General features: G+C 40.9%; 1 protein-coding gene across 6 annotated transcripts in view; it reads left to right on the forward strand.

Annotated features, from left to right (window-relative positions):
* The window catches only part of dis3l2 (DIS3 like 3'-5' exoribonuclease 2), a 289,590-nt gene that overhangs the window by 25,330 nt on the left and 243,128 nt on the right, over positions 1 to 21,132 (forward strand). For all 6 annotated transcript variants that reach the window (XM_067995258.1, XM_067995259.1, XM_067995261.1 and 3 more), the window contains 2 exons: positions 10,116 to 10,259; positions 14,228 to 14,370. In XM_067995258.1, coding sequence (XP_067851359.1) covers positions 10,116 to 10,259; positions 14,228 to 14,370 — 287 coding nt within the window. The remainder of the gene's footprint in view (positions 1 to 10,115; positions 10,260 to 14,227; positions 14,371 to 21,132) is intronic.

Here is a 21,132-nt window from a genome sequence, read left to right on the forward strand (position 1 = left end):
TGAGGTGGTCTGTGCCTACTGACCAATTCTTGTCAAAGGTGCTGTTAACATTTGACTCCTAACTGCTCCTCTCCATCTTACTGGTATGCTAGAGAATGTTCCTTAATATGGACATCAGAAGATCTTTGCATTCTATGTAGTCAGGACCAAGGCTTTTTGGAAACACTTGTGTAGTGTTTATATGGAAGCAAAATATCAGGTTTGCCTATATCTGTGACGTCGAGTAATGTGTTGTTAGATGGCAGATCACCATGACAGCTGTTTCTGCTGCATTAGCTTAAAGGATGTTTTTAAAATTGATATATAAAGTAATTTCTACAATTACAATAGATATTATAGCCTTGATCTCGCTGCCAAGCGGGTCATGCAGATTTGTACTTGGAGGGGAAGGAAAGCCTGGGTTGTGAAGGAGTACTTTCTGTTAAAAATACACCCCCGCCCCATCTTCATCCTTAAAAACAATAGAAGTATTTATATTATCATTATTAAACAATAGTTGACTTTTGCTACTTGGCACAGTCCTATCATTTCTTCGCTATCCAGCTGCTCGGGTGACATTACCTAGGGGGGCGATTGCCAGTGTCCTGTAGCAGCTCCCTTTATTTCATTTGGAGATGGTATTTTGTTCCAACCTGCAAGTTATTTAGAGTTGCCTGGCCCTGGAAAAGCTGCACACTTGGGCAGCAGAGGGCTTTCATGGGTTTGTCTACAGCATATGCTGTAACTTTAGAAAAGTTAGTTGAGGTATGATAGTAAAAGAGTGTTACTCACTTTAAAAAAAAATGAATCCTTGATTTATTTCCAATTCTCCATTCTGAATCTTGTTCTAGCGATTTATGTTTGGTTTCAGTTTTGTATTTCTACTTGGGATCTAGGGGTACGGATACACAAATCACCAAAAGTAGGTTAATAAACTTAGGTTAATAAGGCCATAACAAAGGCGAACCAAGCACTGGGATTCATTTCTAGAGGGATAGAATTGAAAAGCAGAGAAGTTATGTTAAACTTGTATAGAATCTTGGTTAGACAACACTTGGAGCAATGTGTACAGTTCTGGTCTTCATAATATAAAAAGGACCTAGAAGCATTGGAGAAGTGCAAAAAAGATTCACAAGGATGATACCAGAACTGAGAGGATATACTTATCAGGAAAGGTTGAACAGGCTGGGGCTCTTTTCTCTAGAAAAGAGAAGGCTGAGGGGTGACATGAGGCCTTTAAGATGATGAAAGGGTTTGATAGGGTAGACGTAGAGAAATTGTTTTCTCTTGTGGGAGAGTCCAAAACTAGAGATCATAAATATAAGATAGTTACTAATAAATCCAATGGGTAATTCAGGAGAAACTTCTTTACCCAAAGAGCGGTGAGAATGTGGAACATTCTACCACAGGGGGTGGTTGAGGCAAATAGCATAGATGCATTTAAGGGGAAACTAGATAAGCACGTGAGGGAGAAAGGAATACAAGGGTAAGCTGATAACGTTAGATGAAGAGGGGTGGGAGGAGGCTTGTGTGGAGCATAAACGCCAGCATAAACCAGTTAGGCTGAATGGCCTGTTTCTGTGCCATCTGTTGACTTGATGTTAAATTCTTGTGTTGGCAGATGAAAGTTGACAAAATCCTATTTAGACCCAAATCCATAATTGCAGTATTCTGGCAAGATAGTGAATTTCTGCCAGAGTAAACACAACTTGTAAGCTGTTAATTGGTGGCACATGTGATATCTGCCACTAGCTTTGAAAATATAAGAATTTTATTATTTCATTCATGTGACAGTTTACACAATACTACTACAGTTCTGCTGGGTGATATCCTCAGTTGGATTTCTAATGAGAATGTAAACATCATAACTAAATTTCTTGAGATCTGTGCCTGTCCTGAAGCCCTGCCTTTGTAATGTCATTAGAACAATGCATTTATTTGAAATTCTTTGTGTGAAGATGATGAGAGCTCTGCAAAAATACTGAGTATCTAATACAGACATCCAAACAGAAAGAAAGAGAGGAAGAAATATGTAGGCAATTCAAAGAGGTTTGTAGAAGTAATTGAGCTAAAATGGACTTTATCCAGAAATAACCAGGTACAACACTAATGTTGGTAATCAGAATGGAAAGGATTCATAGAATGCACACAGGAATTTTTTCCAAGTCAGCATTTTACAAATATGCTGAGAAAACCTGTAGAGATAGACCTAATTCTGTCCAAAATTTTTTGACTATGCTGCAAGGAAGAATGCATTGGACTGCAAGTAGATTATAGACCGGTTGAGGGAGTGGGTAGAAATGCAGCAAGTGCCGTTCAACTTAAATACCTGTGAAGTAGTATATTTTGGGAGAAAAATAAGAGAATGGAAATCTTAAATGATAGAATTTCTGTCGTGGAGGAACAGTGATCTAGGAGTGTAGATGAATACGCTTTTAAAAGCAGGATTGCAGATCGGAAAAGCCATAAAAAGGATCCTGCGTTTGATATAAATTATGTTGAATACAAAAGCAAGCAATCTGCTATGAATTTGTTTGAGGCATGGTTAGAGCATAGTTGAAATACAGTTGTACCTGTTTATTTGCAACTTGCTTAATTGCAATTCCAGTTTTAACAAGGGTGATGCACAGAAATCCTGCTTTAACGAGACGGTGGCTTTCACCTCTCAATCTGATTGGGTGTGTTGATCAATGTGCCTAAGAACTGGTTTGACCTAGTTTCCCTCTGTTAGTGTTTGGGTGAGGGAGGAATGGAAGTCAGGTTTCAAGATGGTTCAACAAACAAAGTGCATGACTTGTTCCTGTGGATGTTTTGAACAGCTTGAAGGAATTGAGGATCGAAAAGCTAGTCGCGCAGATAGCATTTCTGAATCTCTGGTTTCTAAAATTCTGAAAAGAAAAACAGGCATCTTGATAAAACGCACTAGGAAACGGAAGCGTGAAGTTCTGAAAAGGTGAATAGTGAAACGTTTGGTGAATTTTACGCAGTGGAAGGAAAAATGCGGTCGTTGATGACTTCCGATTTCCACCAAAAAAAATCTCAGAATTCATCGCAGCAGTATTAAAAAAAACTCACGAGACATGAGCATTTTTCTTACCTTTTTAAGATGTTATACTGTAAGACATTGCACATAATTTAGGCAAATAAAGGTTGTTATGCACCACAGCAGCCTTGATTTGTGCTGCTTTTGTTGCTTCCCACTTTGTGGAAGTAGTTGCCATTAAGCGGGTTCCACTGTACTGTGTAGTTTGGGGCACCTCATGAGAAAGCATATTTGAGCAATGGGAAACGTGCAGTGTAGATTCACTGGGATGATATCAGGGCGAAAGGATATATTTATGATTGGAGTCAGAAAAACTAGGGTTGTGTATACTGGAGCAGTGAAGGTTAAGGTGTGATCTAATAGAAGTGTTGACATTTTTTTGAGAGGGTAAGTAATGAAAGATTATTTCTGCTGGTCCGTGAAACATCACCAAAGGGCCATACGTTTGAATTCATGCAAAGGTTTATTAGAATATGGAATGTATAACTATATGTGGCTATTGAAACTAATTCAATAATGATGTTTAACAGGGGAATAGATAAACACTTAAAAATGTTGAACACTGAGAAAGAGTAAAGAAATAGAACTTGGAGCTACCACTGGCTGCAAAGCCTCCTTCTGCATTGAAATTTCTGTGATTTTCTAAGATTGTGGCTCAGCTGATCCAACATATTCAGCATGTTGACTGGCGAGATGGGGTGCAAGATTGTGTTTTGATGTACATCACTATTCTGTTTTGATGTACATTAATTCACTAGCTGAGGATAGGGGTGGGATTAGATATATCTAAGGCACAGTTGCTGGTGAGAACAGTAGCTTCTGCTTTTTAATCACCAGGGTGAAAATTTGTAGCTTTAGTGGCTAATTATTGTAGAGTGGCTTCATTAGTATCTGCTGTTAGTTTACTTCTTTAGTTATTATGGTCGACTGAAACGATTATGATTGGATGGATTAGTATCAGCCAGGCATTTAGTCTTTAATCGCACAGCACTGAGGTAGTTTCAGAAGATCACAAAATAGATATAGATGAGAGAAACCATTTATCTAGAGTAAAAAAAAAACACTTTACGTTCCCTTCATTATATTATCTGTCTCTTGAATGAGTCCAAGGTCTTTGCCTCCTCTGTACTACCCAAAATCCTGTTACAAGTATTAATTATTCTTTGTATTTTATTCATTCATGGGAGGTGGGCGTCACTGGCAAGACCAGCATTTATTGCCCACCCCTTGAGGTAGTGGTGAGCCACCTCCTTGAGGTGGTGGTGAGCCACCTCCTTGAATCACTGCAGTCCGTGTGGTGAAGGTACTCCCACAATGCTGTTGGGTAGGGAGTTCCAGGATTTTGACCCAGTGATGATGAAGGAACGGCAGTATATTTCCAAGTCAAGATAGTGTGTGACTTGGAGGGGAACATGCAAGTGGTGGTGGCCTCTTGCGCCTCCATTGTCCTTCTAGGTGGTAGAGGTCGTGAGTTTGGGAGGTGCTGCAGTGCATTTTGTAGATGGTACGCACTGCAGCCATGGTGCACTGGTGGTGCCAATCAAGTGGGCTGCTTTGTCTGGGATGGTGTCGAGCTTCTTGTGTTGTTGGAGCTGCACTCATCCAAGCAAGTGGAGAGTATTCCATCACACTCCTGACTTGTGCCTTGTAAATGGTGGAAAGGCTTTGGGGAGTCAGGAGGTGAGTCACTCGCCGCAGAATACCCAGCCTCTGACCTGCTCTTGTAGCTACATGATTTATATGGCTGGTCCAGTTAAGTTTCTGGTCAATGGTGACCCCCAGAATGTTGACGGTGGGAGATTCGGCGATGGTAATGCTGTTGAATGTCAAGGGGAGGTGGTTAGACTCTCTCTTGTGGAGATGGTCATTTTCTGGCACTTGTCTGGTGCCAATATTATTTGCCACTTATCAGCCCAAGCCTGGATGTTGTCCAGGTCTTGCTGCATGCGGGCACGGACTGCTTCATTATCTGAGGGGTTGCAAATGGAACTGAACGCTGTGCAATCATCAGCAACATCCCCATTTCTGATGGAGGGGTGGGTCATTGATGAAGCAGCTGAATATGGTTGAGCCTAGGTCACAGCCTTGAAGAACTCCTGCAGCGATGTCCTGAGGCTGAGATGATTGGTCTCCAACAACCACTGTATGTAGATGTTCATTCCAGATATCTGTCCTACATTTCCCTTTTTTAACATATGGCCCCTTGTACCAGTATCTTGGTATACCGTGAGGTAATGGTCTGGATTAGCTTGATCTATGCTTTTTTAATATCTTGTACACTTCCATGCGCTTCCTACCTCAGAAACATCTTTTCAAGACTGAAGTACTCCTGTTTCTCCAGTCTTTTCTCATAACTCAATCTTTCGAAGCTAGGAATCAGCCTCATGCCTCTTTTTCTGCTTGGCTCCATGGCTTAAATGTTTTCATTGTATCTTGGCGAAAACTAAACACAGTATTCAGGATGCAGTCTGACCAGGGCACTGTACAGTTTTAGCATACTGCCTTTTTGTCTTTTTATTCAACTGGTATAGCTATATAATTAAGCATTCTGTTTGCTTTGTTTATTGCAGCTCCAAGTGATTTCAAATTAAGTGCTGAATCTACAATCGTGACCAGATTGCTTTCTCTTCACCCTTGAGTTATTTCTGCACCATGCATAGTGTACTTGTTACATTAATGTTTGCTGCTAATATCCCTATTCTGGAGAGTTAGTGCCAGTATAACTAGATCAGGAGAGGAGGGGTTGGATGGAGCTGTGAACCAACAGTAGCACCTGTCAGCTTATTCTGGAGGCTATACCACGGACAGCAGTAGATTGGAAATAGCCATGAGTTTATGGAGTTTAATTTAGATAAATGTGAGGTGATGCATTTTGGTAGATCGAATCCTACTCCGTTAATGGTAGGGCGTTGGGGAGAGTTATAGAACAAAGAGATCTAGGAGTACAGATTCATAGCTCCTTGAAAGTGGAGTCACAGGTGGATAGGGTGGTGAAGAAGGCATTCGGCATGCTTGGTTTCATTGGTCAGAACATTGAATGCAGGAGTTGGGATGTCTTGTTGAAGTTGTACAGGGCATTGGTGAGGCCACACTTGGAATACTGTGTACAGTTCTGGTCACCCTATTATAGAAAGGATATTATTAAACTAGAAAGAGTGCAGAAAAGATTTACTAGGATGCTACCGGGACTTGATGGTTTGACTTACAGGGAGAGGTTGGATAGACTGGGACTTTTTTCCCTGGAGAGTAGGAGGTTAAGGGGTGATCTTATAGAAGTTTATAAAATAATGAGGGGCTTAGATAAGGTAGATAGTCAAAATCTTTTCCCAAAGGTAGGGAGTCTATAACGAGGGAGCATAGATTTAAGGTGAGAGGGGAGAGATACAAAAGGGTCCAGAGGGGCAATTTTTTCACTCAAAGGGTGGTGAGTGTCTGGAACGAGCTGCCAGAGGCAGTAGTAGAGGTGGGTACAATTTTGTCTTTTAAAAAGCATTTGGACAGTTACATGGGTAAGATGGGTATAGAGGGATATGGGCCAAGTGCAGGCAATTGGGACTAGCTTAGTGGTATAAGCTGGGCGACATGGACATGTTGGGCCGAAGGGCCTGTTTCCATGTTGTAACTTCTATGATTCTATGAATGATGACTAAAGTACCATAGTGAACAGAAAGATTAAAGAACACTCCCTAGTTATGTTATTTGGCTGTTGTACCAGTAGAAATATGGCAGGTGAAGTGTCACTAGTAAAGAAAAATGGGAGAAGCCTGCCTTCCTCCATAATTTAAAAAAAAATTGCCAGAATATGCAATGTTGAATTGTGAGATTTCTGAGGGTGCAATTTTGTTCGTTATGGAAAAATGGGCATTCTCCCATTTTTTATTAATAAAGAAATTCACATCCCATGATTTTTATTTCCACCTGAATTTCTGCACACACAACTTATAAAGTGTTCCCTGCCCACGGCTTAGAAAAGCATTACATTTTATAATCCCACCCTAAAAGTGATTTGAAGCAAGTAGATTCTTCAAGTGGTACATTGTGTTCCTTTTGTAATGCAACACGTGTGTTTAATTTTAAAATGCAAACTACTAGCAAATATTCTAAGAATTGTAAGTCATATGGGGATTACTGGGCAGTAAAGTGGCAGCATTGGTAACCTCGGTGGGTACAAAGTATCCTCTAAACTAAACTAAAATTCATCGCTAAATTTATTGAAGTTAAATTGGTTCCTGCAATCTAGCTGATAAAATTTTATTAAATAATGTGAATCCTAATGTCTTAATTTCTTGGCAGTATGGATGTTAAGTTGAGTTGTGTTATATTGTATTAATGCATTAGTCTTTTACAGATGGAACTACTTTTAATGCTTTTGTTGCCAAAATTGCCACTATATTGTGCATTAAATAAGTAAGAACTGGTACTGACTTGGTCAAGAGTAGTGTAATGATTACTGAAATGTGTTTGGTATATTTTTGTGAATGTTAAAAACATTTGTGACACAAATTCTACTCTTCCAAGTTCTTATCTGGCTGAAAACCTGTGGTGTCATTCTGACAAAGAAAAGGGCAAAAAAAGGTGTTTGATATTAGATGTAAATCTACACTGATAAAAGCAACAGATTTATGGACGCTTAAAATTGCAACAACAGCTAAATTTTGTATTGTAGATTGTAATTTTCTATACTAAGTTTATTCCTTTGCTGATGATCCTTCTGCTAGATGCAGATATGAGAGGTTATTTGGCCCATATTAGCTCATGATTTAGACCAAGCCTTTCTCTTGCTCAACCTGGCATCCAACTTTTTCTTTGATGACTCCAAGGAATTTGTTTGCCTTCAGTACACTACCTGGAAGTCCAATCCATACGTTGACCACTCTTTTGTATAAAGGGAGCTTCTTGGTGTCGGTCCTAAATTTCCCTTTTACCAGTTTGAACTTGTGCCCTCATACCCTAACGTCATGGTTTAATTTGAAGTAGTGTTCTGAATTTACATTTTCTATGAGAATATTTTTTTCAAGATTACTTTTTGGTCCTTGCGAAGCTGAAAAACCCCAGATTTCTAACCTTACTTGTGCCTTTTGATGCTATGGATCAATTTTGTGGCTCTTCGGTACAGTGCCTCCAAGGCGACTAGCACAAGACATGGTACTGAAGGAGTGCAGGACTTAACACCTGTCTCTATTAAGTTTCATTGCCAGTGTTTCACCCATTTATATATTTGGTACTTTTTCTAATTCCACGTATACTAATTTATAATTGTTGGATTATATTCTGTATTGCAAGCTTTTAATAATGAAGTATATCTGAGGGTAATACCTTTTATTAGACCAGCTTAAATGTATAGCACCTGTCTGTGGCCAACATGTTAATCATAGTTGTGGATTTTAAACTGTGAACATTTTTCCATATTTCCTGAAGTTTGAGAATGACAATTCAAAAGGATTTTTTTAAAAGAAAATTGCCATGGTTTCACTAAAGATTCACTCCAGTTCCACTGTTGGTACCACTGTATTTGCTTGCTTCATTATCAGTTTTAAGGTTATATTCCCCTTTACCTGAATCCCCTATTGGAGAAGTGTCATTTCCTATCTACCCAATCAATTCTCTTAATTATTTTAAACACCTCAATCAGATCATCCCTTAACCTCCTCATTTCTAGAGAATAGAACCCAAGTTTACTAATTCTGTAATCATAGCTAAGTCCATTCATTCCATCAGTCATCCTGCATAATCACACAATTTAGATTTGTCATTGACTTTCTATGGATTTGCCATGTTTCTGGGAGGAGACTTTTCTCAGGACTGAGTAATGATCTTTTCACCAATTTCATATGCAAATATGGTAAGTTCCATTTGACTTTTGCTTCAAGATCTCAACCATATGGAACAGACCTTACTGTTTTGTGCAAGGTAAAGAATGTTCTGGGATGTCATCAATACATTAACATGACCAAATATGGTGAGATGTGTATGACTGAGCAGCCCATAACTGCATACCTTATATATAGAAATATGGCAGTTCAGTCTCCTGAATCAATAAATAAAAATAGGGCCAGTCCAGGTATTGTATATTGAGGCAACAGTTACATCTGATATAGCAGCAGCATAGTTGGGGAGTAGCTCCACAAATATAGGTGATCGTTTAGATAATTAAGTCTCCAAGGATGTTTTGATAGGCTTTTCTCTTGAGAGTTTGTTAGCATATATCAATAGTAAGATATATAGAGCTCCCTACTGCTATTACTGTCTCTGCGAATCTGGGCTGTAGAGTGGCAAATAGTAGTTAATGTGGACAAATGGAAAAGTAATAAGACTAGAGAAGGGAAAATAAACAATGGCAATGTAAACTAAATGGCTCTTGGGTACAGGGCACAACATGGAAGAGGATAGCTGTCTGAAATGAACGACTCGCTGTGCGGCAGAAGTAAGGAAAGCTGACTGGATCGTGGGAAATGTAGCCAGAAGTGTAAAGCACAAATCCCAGGAGATGATAAATCTCTGTGTAAGACACGAGTACAGCCATATCTGGTGTACTGTGCAATTCTTGTGACCTATGCCACAAGTTAACTACATTTTCCAAGGATAATTCAGACATTGGAACCACTACCATAAAGGGCAACCAAACTGATGCCCAGCTTAAGGCATCTGAGTTATGAGGAGAGGCTGAGAAGCTTGGGATTGTTTACTCTGGAAAAGAGAATGCTTAGATGAGATATTGCTGATAGTTAAGTGAATAGATAAATTGAACCAAAGTAATATGTTTGAGATTGCTAGAAACTCTAAAACACAGATTCCAGTTTAGAAGAGGGAAGGTGCGCAGATAGTTTAGATTTAATCTGTTTACAGAGGGGGTAGAGTGAGTGGAATGGACCCCTAAGAGGAAGTGAAGACAGATAACGTGAAAAAAAATTTAGGGAAGAATTGAATAGATATTTGAGACAGAGGTATTAGTTTTTGAGACCGGCCAGGTGGACTGCGGAGTTTTTTCTGATCCTGTACTTTCCTAAATGTCCAAGTGTTAACCTACAGAGGCTCTGCTCTGGGTGTAAAAGAAGAAAATACCGTTTATATTAAATACTTTGTCTCTTTTTAGGTGAAATTGCAGACAAAAGATCTGGTCCGAAAGCTAAGCACAATTACGAGTCAGCCAAAAGTAATCAGCTTTTTGACAGAAGACATAAATCCGAATCATTGGAGGGAACTGATGAGATGAATTTTAAATCTATGATCTCCAAAGGTATGATGTGATTTTAAAAAAATATTCCTCTTGTTTCTGTTTATTGGTATTGATTTTTATTTTTGCCCTTCCCTCTAGTCAGAAATATATTCACTAAAGACCCATAGCTTGTAAGATGTTAAAAGCTATAATTTTGTGTACATGTTGGATGTATGATGGTATCTGCTGTAATTATTGGAGGAACTGTTATAACTGTGGTAAATATTGTTAGATTAAATGCAAATGAGTTTCCCATCTGCATTTTTACTAACTTTAGATTGGTACAACAGACCTATGACACTTGTATTGTGAAAAGATCCACATTCAAAAAAATATTGGATATTTAAGGGAGTTCAGTGAATTACCATGGATGGGGACTGCCCCCTCAAACCATATGTTCTTTCCACTATTTTGTCACCAGGTGTGACAAAATTAATTATGAACATAGGAACAAGAGTAGGCCATTAAGCCCCTCAAGCCTGTTCTGCCATTCAGTTAGATCGTGGATGAACTGTACCTCAATTCCATTTATGCACCGTTGATCCATACCCCTTGATACCCTTACCTAAGAAAAATTTGTTGATCTCAGTCTTGAAAATTTCAATTGACCCAGCATCCGCAGCCTTTTAGGGTAGGGAGTTCCAGATTTCCTGTACCCTTTGTGTGAACAAGTGCTTCCTGATTTTACTCCTGAATGACCTAGCTCTAATTTTAAGATTGTGCCCACTTGTTCTGGGCTCCCCCACAAGGAAATAGTTTATATCTGCCCTATTGAATCCCTTGATCATTTTAAATGTCTCGATTGGATCACCCCTAAACTCAAGGGAACACAAACCAAGTTTATGCCATCTATCCTCATAATTTAATCCTTTTGAGCCCCAGAATAGAAAATAGGAGCAGGAGTAGTCCATTGAGCCTGCTCTGCCATTCAGTATGATCGTGGCTGATCCACTATTTCAGTACCATATTCCCGCTCTCTGCATGCCCCTTGATGCCTTTTGTGTCTAGAAATCTATTTAGCTTCTTCTTAAATATATTCAGTGACTTGGCCTCCACAACCTTCTGTGGTAGAGAATTCCACAGGTTCACCACCCTCTGAGTGAAGAAATTTCTCCTCATCTCAGTCCTAAATGTCCTACCCCGTATCCTGAGATTGTGACCCCTCGTTCTGGACCCCCCAGCCAGTGGAAACATCCTCCCTGCATTCAGTCTGTCTAGCCCTGTCAGAATTTTGTATGTTTCAATGAGATCACCTCTCATTCTTCTAAACTCTAGAGAAGACAGGCCTAGTCTACTCAATCTCTCCTCATACGAGAATCCCGCCATCCCAGTAATCAGTCTGGTGAGCCTTCGTTGCACTCCCTCTGTGGCAAATATATCCTTTCTTAGGTAAGGAGACCAAAATTGTACACAATACTCCAGGTGCGGTCTCACCAAGGCTCTATATAATTGCAGTAAGACATCTTCACTCCTGTACTCAAATCCTTTTGTAATAAAGGCCAACATACCATTTGCCTTCCTAATTGCTTGCTGCACCTGCATGTTAGCTTTCAGTGACTCATGTACAAGGGCACCCAGGTCCCTTTGAACATCAACATTTCCCAATCTCTCACCATTTAAAAAATACTCTGCATTTCTGTTTTTCCTACCAAAGTGGATAACTTCACATTTTTCCACATTATATTCCATCTGCCATGTTCTTGCCCACTCACTTAACCTGTCCATATCTCCTTGAAGCCTCTTTGCATCCTCCTCACAACTCACATTCCGACCGAGTTTTGTGTCATCAGCAAACTTGGAACTATTACATTTGGTCCCCCCATCCAAATCATTGATATAGATTGTGAATAGCTGGGGCCCAAGCACTGATCCCTGCGGTACCCCACCAGTCACAGCCTGCCAACCTGAAAAAGACCCGTTTATTCCTACTCTGTTTTCTATCTGTTAACCAGTTCTCAATCCATGCCAGTATATTACCCGCAATTCCATGTGCTCTAACTTTGTTCACCAACCTCCTGTGTGGGACCTTATCGAAAGCCTTCTGAAAATCCAAATACACCACATCCACTGGTTTCCCCCTTATCTATTCTACGAGTTACAGCCTCAAAGAATTCCAATAGGTTTGATTTCCCTTTCATAAATCCATGTTGACTCTGCCAAATCCTATTATTATTTTGTAAGTGTCCTGTTATCACATCCTTTATAATAGATTCCAGCATTTTCCTTACTGCTGATGTCAGGCTAACAGGTCTGTAGTTAGTTCCCTGTTTTCTCTCTCCCTCCTTTCTTAAATAGTGGGGTTACATTTGCTACCCTTCAATCTGCAGGAACCGTTCCAGAATCTATAGAATTTTGGAAGATGACAACCAATGCATCCGCTATCTCTATAGCCATTTCTTTCAAAACCCTGGGATGTAGAACATCAGGTCCTTGGGATTCAATCCCATTAATTTCTCTAGTATTTTTTTTACTAATACTAATTTCTTTCAGTTCCTCATCCTCGCCGGACCCTTGGTTCTCTAGTATTTCTGGGAGGTTCTTTGTGTCTTCTTCCATGAAGACAGACAAAGTATTTGTTTAATTTCTCTGCCATTTCCTTATTCCCCATTATAAATTCTCCCGTCTGCCTGTAAGGGACCCACATTTGCCTTCACCAGTCTTTTCCTTTTTACATACCTATAGAAGCTTTTACAGTCTGTTTTTATGTTTCTCGCTAGTTTACTCTCAAATTCTATTTTCCCTTTCTTTATCAATTTCTTGGTCCTCCTTTGCTGAATTCTAAAATGCTCCCAATCCTCAGGCTTACTGCTTTTTCTGGCAACTTTATATGCCTCTTTGATTTAATACTATCTTTAATTTCTCTTGTTAGCCACGGTTGGACCACTTTTCCTGTTGGGTTTTTGTGCCTTAAAGGAATATATATTTGTTACAAATTATGTGTTAATTCTTTAAATGCTAGCCATTGCCTGTCTACTGTCATACCTTTTAATGTAGTTCCCCAATCAACCACAGCCAACTTGCACCTCAAACCTTCGTAGTTTCCTTTGTTTAGATTTAAGACCGTAGTTTTGGATTGAACGACATCACTTTCAAACTTAATGAAGAATTCTATCATATTGTGGTCACTCTTCCCTAAGCACTCCTTTATAACAAGATTATTAATTAACCCTTTCTCATTGCACAATACTAGATCTAAAATAGCCTGTTCCCTAGTTGGTTCATCAACATACTGATCTGGAAAACCATCTTGTATACATTGCAGGAATTCGTCCTCCACAGTATTTGTGCTAATTTGGTTTGCCCAATCTATATGTCGATTAAAGTCCCCTATGATTACTGTATTATCCTTGTTACATACACTTCTAATTTCCTGCTTTATACCGTGCCCTACGTTACCACTACTGATTGGTGGCCGAGAAACAACTCCCACCAATGTTTTCTGCCCCTTGCTGTTTCTTAGCTCCACCCAAACTGATTCTACATCTCCGATCTCCTGTCATACACCTAATCACAGACATTTTTCTGTCCGTCCTCTGCTCCTCCTTTTTATAAGCTGTTCATCTGCAGCCACTTCCAGTTCTGATGAAAGGCCATTGACCTATTCACCCTCCCCCGTCCCTTTTATGCAACCCCCCCCCCCTGCTGTAGAAATGTAGAAATAATGCTTTTCTGCTTGAATATGTAGTCATACCTTCAGTTTTAGGCATTAGTTTGTTGTACGTGTGACTCATGAGATGTTTTTTAACGTGCAATTCTTCTATAAAATAATAAGTTGCATTTATATAGCACCATTAATGTTAAAAAAAAAAAAAGTCCCAAGGTACTTCACAAACAAATGTAAGTACAGTCGCTGGTTGCTGAGCCAGCAAGGGAGAGAAGAGGAAGGTTGACAGAAGACTAGGTCGAATATGTGAGAAACTTGGAGGGGTGAGGGGAAAGGTAATATTTATCCATAATTTTATTGATGGCATCCTTACTGTTCTTTGCAGGGGGAAACCTTGGTATATATTCAATTCCTAATGATAAACGGAATAGGAATAGGTCTGGTCGAGGGAGGAAAAAGAAGATATTTGAAACCTACTTGCCAGTCAATGATGTTTCAGCGGGCTTAAAGAGAGGAGAACTTATACAGGTATCCAAAACTGTAATATTTTTGTCACTTTATTTGAACAACCCACAGGTTAAAATGAAAATGTTATAACTTGCTGTTGCATCTCAAAAATAAAACTGCTGACCCTGGAATTAGATGCTGCTATGGTATAAGCCAATTGACGTGTGTAAATGATAATGGGGTAGAATTTCTGCTTTGGGTGCAATTGGGAAATTGCGCCTGAAATTGGGCTGGTTAAGTTACAGTTCAAGTTTCCAATAAAATGTATTTGCATAAACACAAATGTAAAATCTTCCATGAACTATCACAATCGGGCAGCATAATAGAATGTAATTTTTTTTCTTTCAATTAAAAATATTCATTGATGTTTTTAAAGAGTGGTAACCTGGTGCAGTTTTATTAATATAGCTGAAAATAGGTTTATCACAAAAAAATAAGCATTTTTAATAAGTGTCGAGTCCTTCACCTGTGAGTAACCTTTTAAATCATTGAAGATGACCTTTTTTTAAAAAAACTATACTGAACCATTTGCTAGTTTCATTGGTGTACATTAGTCAGCTTCTTAGTAAATTATTTTTTTTATATATGCAAGAACTTTTAAAACATGCCTACTAGTGCCTGTGCGCCCAAGAAAATAAGCGCAATTTGAAGAGCCTTCCCTAACGAGCGCAATCAGTGGAAACTCTCAATGTCGACCAGAGGGCCTGGCCAGTTTTGTGGGTGGGGTCTGAGCCGGGCGAATTGAATTTTAAGCCAGTGTAAAAGATCCTGGAAAACCCTAAAGTAAGTGATTTTGTAAGGAATCTTACAACACCAGGTTATAGTTGGACTATAACCTGGTGTTGTAAGATTCCTTACATTTGTCAACCCCAGTCCATCACTGGCATCTCCACATCATAAGTGATTTTGGGCGTAACTCACGTTTAAAATTCCCTAATCTTTTGCGCTGGTTTGGCCAATTGCGCTGGAATCTGGGCGCAAAACTAGCAGAAACTCTACCCCAATATATCAAACCTGTAAATTGATTCAGTTTACTTGTGATAGTAAAGAACCTAACCTAAAGGTATAGTGTGCATTAATTAAACCTTTTTGAAGGAGTTTTAGCCTACTTTGTCTGCAATTCACCCCCTGCATCTTTACATTTTTAATTGAAGATTATTAGAAAAGCAAGAAGTCAGAGACCCATAATGTTGAAAGACTGTAGCAATTTAGGATCAAAGAAAGAGGACTGTCTATCTCTCTTTTGAGTCTTTAGGTTGTTTCTTCTCTGTCGCTAGGCTACTAGCAAGGTAGATGACATCACAATGGAGTCTCTAGGCTTGATTTTACAATGGTGGCAGGTAGGCAGCGGGTAGGGGGGGGTGTTGTGAAGGGGCGCGTGGCAAACCCACATGAACAAAACTTAACCGTTTCCGACCCGATCACATGTTGATCGATGGTGATGAACGGCCTCTCCGGGTTTCGTGCCCGCCAGCTAGCCTGATTGACAGGAGCTGCAATGCCGGGGTGGGGGGGGAGCGAGAGCGAAAGAGAGAGCGTGAGATGTCATCCCGCGCTGGAACGGAAGACCGGGCGGAGGGATGGAGAATGGAAGATCTGCACTGGACTGGAAGATGGGGGGGAAGATCGGGGGGGGGTGGGGGAGAGGGAGGAAGATCGGACATTGGAGCAGGGTGCAAAGTTAGGTTCATTTAGTGTTTTCACTTGCTTCCGTGGTTTTTTATTTATTTAGTTTCTTGTTCCCTGATCCGGCCCTTCCAGGCGTGAATCAAAAGTGGTGGACAAGCCACCCAGGTAAGTTTAAAAAAAAATCTTTCGAAGTATTTAATCTGTCACAGGTAAAGTGCCTTAAGTACCTCAATGGTACATTTGGCTCTTTAACTGTCATCCCACCGGCTTTAATTGCCGGCAGGAGTTCCGTTTTTGGGTTGCCCGATGGGAAACTTGGAAGTCAGCGGGTTGGAGCCAGCTTCCGAACCCGAATGGGATTTCCGCGATTTTCTAAGCCCCCCCACACCTGCAATTGTCTCCTAAAATCACCCCCACTGTGTCTGTTGTTGATACAGCTGCTGTTTTGTTGGGTGATGCCATAAGTCAGGTCACTGATTGTATCAGGTGTGCTGAAAACTCCTTAACCCCTGAAGGATTTTTTAAAAATGATTTTTAATTTTATATTAAATGCCTACCACTCCAATGTGTTCTACATGGAATCACAATTAACTGAATTATTGACAGTGTTTGCTTTGCTTTAAATTTGATCCAATAGGTGAGGAGAGTCTTAAGCTGCAATTAAATTTAGGTGTTGGATAGAAAGTAATAGGCCAAATTTGAGCTTATTTACCATCTTTTAATGCCAACTGGTTGTCTGATTTTTCTTCATTAATGTGGAATTTGTTTTGTTGCAGTGGAACATTTAGTGACTGGAAAATGCAAGATATAGAAGCATGATCAATTGGTTTGTAGTATTATATGTCAGCTTGGCTCAGTTGGTCGTACTCTGGCCTCTGACTCAAAAAGTTATGAGTTCAAGCCTCAGGACTCGAGAACATAATCTGGGTTGACATGCCAGGGCACAACTGAGGACTCATTGTACTTTGGGTGACATGTTAAATCAAGGTTATTGTCTGCCTGTTCAAGTGGATGTAAAAAATCTTACAGCACTATTCAAAGAGAAGCGGTAAATTGACTTAGTGGCCTGGTCAACATTTCTCCCTGAATCAACACCACCAAATTCGTCTCATTGCTGTTTGTGAAGAAAGGCTGCCATGATTGCTAATATGACTATCACTGCACTCCAAAAGTAATCCATTGTAAATGTATTGGAATAGGAAATAAAGAGGCCAAATGCTGATTTTTTTTTCTTTTAATTTCATGCTATGACGTATATTTCAAAATTTGAATCCGATAATCTAAATTGAAATTTTTTGGTCGTATCTTTAGAAAGGCCTTGAAAAACACTGACAGCGATTAATGATAGCTGATTTTAAAGGGGCATCATTATCATGTAGAAATTTTTGGCAATTCTGTGCTGCTCGTTGTGATCAAGAAAGAAATCTTATGATATGCTGATACATTGTATTGTAGCACATTGTGTTTGACATGTCAAATCATTGTGATCAAATGATACAGCTTTTCATAACGTTGTTGACAATTTTCCTTCAACAATAGCAACTACGTACATTTATATAGTGCCGTTTAATATCAAAATAGGTCCCAAGGCACTTCACAGAGATGTAAGGAAAAAATGGACATCAAGCCAAAGAAGGAGCTATTAGGAGGGGGTGACCAAAAGCTTGGTCCAAGAGGTTGGTTTGAAGGAAGGTCTTAAAGGAGGAAAGGGAGGGAATTGCACTGTGTTGGTCCTAGGTAGCTGAAAGCACAACTGCAAATTATGGGGCGAAGGGAGGGGGGTTACCCAAGAGGCCATTGCCAGGAGAGCGGAGAGTTTTGGGGTGGGGGGGAGTTTTAGGGCTGGAGGTGGTTGCAGAGATAGGGAGGGATCTGGCCACGAAACGATTTAATCACAAGGATGAGAATTTTAAACTTGGTGTTGGGTAACCAAGAGCCAATGTAGATCAGCAAGTCTGGGATGATGGTTGAGTTGGACTTGGTATGGGATAGGAATGGGCAGCAGAGTTTTGGATGAGCTGAAGTTTATGGACGGTGGAGGAAAGGAAGCCAATCAGGGGACCATTGGAATAGTTGAATCTGGAGCTGAAAAAGGCATGGGGTAAGCGTTTTAATCTGCACATGTATAGTTAAAAGGGCTAATGCAATATAAGTGTTACTTTGGTAAGATTTACGACTGATCAGGCATTGTGTAGTAATTTCAGTCCGTTGATAATTACATCAAAAAATGCTCCTGCTGAAAGAAATAGGCAACTTCAGCATCATTAGGTGCACTTCTTTATTGCTTAAGATCCAGTAAATGCAAAATTATCTGCGGGCACAAAACTTTTCCCCAATTTGCTGAATATGTACCATATTCTCTCTCTAACTGTCCTCTCCCAACTTCACTTTGTTGAAATGGTTCTCTGTTATAAATTCCTCATGTTATAAAATTGTCAACAATGTGGTCTTTTCTCATTAAAATGTTACAGAATTCTAAATAATGCAACAAGCTGCTCAACTGTTTAGTGGGTAAATGCACTGCATTGATGTGGTAAAGAAAGAATCCATGGAATTGATTTGAACATTTGGATCAGAATTTTAAAATTGAGGCGTTAGTCGACCAGGAGCCAATGTAGGTCAGTGTGCACAGGGGTGATGGGTGAGCGGGACTTGGTGCAGGTTAGGATATGGGCAGCAGAATTTTGGAATAAGCTCAGGTTTATGGAAGGTGGAAGTTGGGAGGCCAGCCAGGATTGCATTGGAATAGTGGAGTCTAGAGGTAACAAAGCGTGCATCGGGTTTTCAGCAGCAAATAAGAAGAGAAGGGGAGGAGACGGGCAAAGTTACGGAGGTGGAAATAGGTGGTATTTGTGATGGAGTGTATATGGGGTCAGAAGCTCAGCTCAGGGTCAAATAGGATGCCACGGTCACGAACAGTCCAGCACAGCCTGAGACAGTGGCCAGGAAGGGGGATGGAATTGGTGGTGAGTGAACGAAGTTTGTGACCAGAGCGGAAGACGATGGCTTCGGTCTTCCCAGTGTTTAATTAGAGAAAATTGCGGCTTATCCAGGACTGGATGTCGGACAACCAGTCTAAAAACACAGGCAATGGAGGGGTTGAGAGAGGTGGTGGTGAGGTAGAGCTGGGTGTTGGCAGTGTACATGTGGAACCTGATAGCATGTCTTCGGATATATTGCCGAGGGACAGCATGTACATGAAAAATATGAGGGATTTAAGGATGCATCCTTGGGGTACTGCAGAGGTAATGGTGTGGGGGCGGGGGAAGAGAAGCCATTGCAGGAGATTCCGTGGCTTCGACTGGATAGGTAAGAGTGGAACCAGGCAAGGGCATTCTCACTCAGCTGGACAACGGAGAGGCATTGGAGGATGGTTTGGTCAACTGTGTCCACAGCTGCAGAAAGGTCGAGAAGGATGAGAGGGATAGTGCATTACGGTCACAGTCACAGAGGATGTTGTGTGACTTTGAATAGGGCTGTTTCTGTGCTATGGCAGGAGTGGAAACCTGATTGGAGAAATTCAAACGTGGAGTTGTGGGAAAGAAGGGCAGGAATTTGGGAGGCAACAACACATTATAAGACTTTGGATAGGACAGGGAGATTGGAGATGGGGTGGTAGTTTGCAAGGGCAGAGGGAGTAGCGAGCAGTTTTGGCAGAGGAGAGTAGGGCCCAACAGTGCTTCATGTGGTCCAGCCAGATCTGCCAGTGAATGGCTAAACTGTTGTGCACCATATACGTTCAAGTCTGCATTCCTTAGACTAAAGGGTGCGAAGATGGGGGCTGCCACTGAGGGGGTGACCAGATTGGGAGAAAATAAGGGTTCTACTGCAGACGAGCATCAAAGGCGGAGGTGAGTATATGATTGAGCAGATCCATTGCTGCAGAAATATTCCGGGTAACGGAGAGCCAAAGGCTAGACAGTTGGGAGTTTGAAAGTGACACGGGGGTGTTCTTTCTAGGGGCAGACGCAAAGGGAATGAGGTTGGAAGGGGGAATGTGAGTGGTGAGGAATACAAGGAAGTGATCTGAGATGGCCTTGGCTGTGATTGAGAGGATGGGAATAAAGATGCCACGTGAGATGGCAAAGTCGAGGAGATGGCCGTGAAAATGGGTAGGAGGGTTTTTCTGAGAGAGAGGTTCAGGAGGGCAGTGAACTTAGGAAAGAGGACAAGATGAGCTGAGATGGAGATTGAAATCACTGTGGATGAGAAGTCATTCGGTACAGATGCTAAGGGAGGAAAGGATTGAGGATATCTGTGAGAAACTTGGGGTGGGTGATAGAGAACAAGGATTTTAAAGGAGCGACGAGAGGGGTGGAACAAGGTTAGGTGCTTGAAGGAGGAGAAGGTGCATGAGGCTAGGGGGACAGACCAAGGTGAGATTTGGTGATAAAGGTCACACCGCCACCACAGCGTTTTGGGCGGAATAGGGGGAAGAAGGTGTAGCCAGGCGAGGAGGCTTCAGTAAAGGGGAAGGTCCCATCACCCATTAGCCAAATTTCCATCAAACCATGATGTTAATGTAATCATCCACAGTAATGTGATGGATGGCAATGGCTTTGTTTGCAAGTGAGTAGACATTCTGGAGGGATATGTGGAGAGGGGTGGTGATTTGCTGGCAGAGGCAATGAGGTCAGCGATGAGAGAGGGTGAGCAGATTGGGAAGGAGGTTGGCAAGATTAGCCCCCAGCAGTGAAATGGTTACTTGGGTGAGGTAATGGAGAGGCCAATTCCAAGATTTTCCACTTTTAGTGTAATTTAGATTGGAGTTGATGAGTTTTATTTTGTCTTAATTGTAATTGTGGTTTTTGCACCCAGTTTTCTGTGGGCAGCCCATTATCATAAATTCAGATGCAGATCTAGGGAGCACACTTTTTTATTCTTGGGATGTGGGCGTTGCTGGCGAAGCCAGCATTTATTGCCCATCCCTAATTGTCCTTGAGAAGGTGGTGGTGAGCTGCCGCCTTGAACCGCTGCAGTCTGTGTGGTGAAGGTACTTCCACAGAGCTGTTAGGTAGGGAGTTCCAGGATTTTGACCCAGTGACGATGAAGTAACGGCGATATATTTCCAAGTCAGGATGGTGTGAGACTTGGAGGGGAATGTGCAGGTGGTGGTGTTCTCATGCGCTTGCAGCCCTTGTCCTTCTGGGTGGT

The sequence above is a fragment of the Heptranchias perlo genome, chromosome 13 (assembly GCF_035084215.1).
Source record: "Heptranchias perlo isolate sHepPer1 chromosome 13, sHepPer1.hap1, whole genome shotgun sequence".
Classification (NCBI taxonomy): Eukaryota; Metazoa; Chordata; class Chondrichthyes; order Hexanchiformes; family Hexanchidae; genus Heptranchias; species Heptranchias perlo.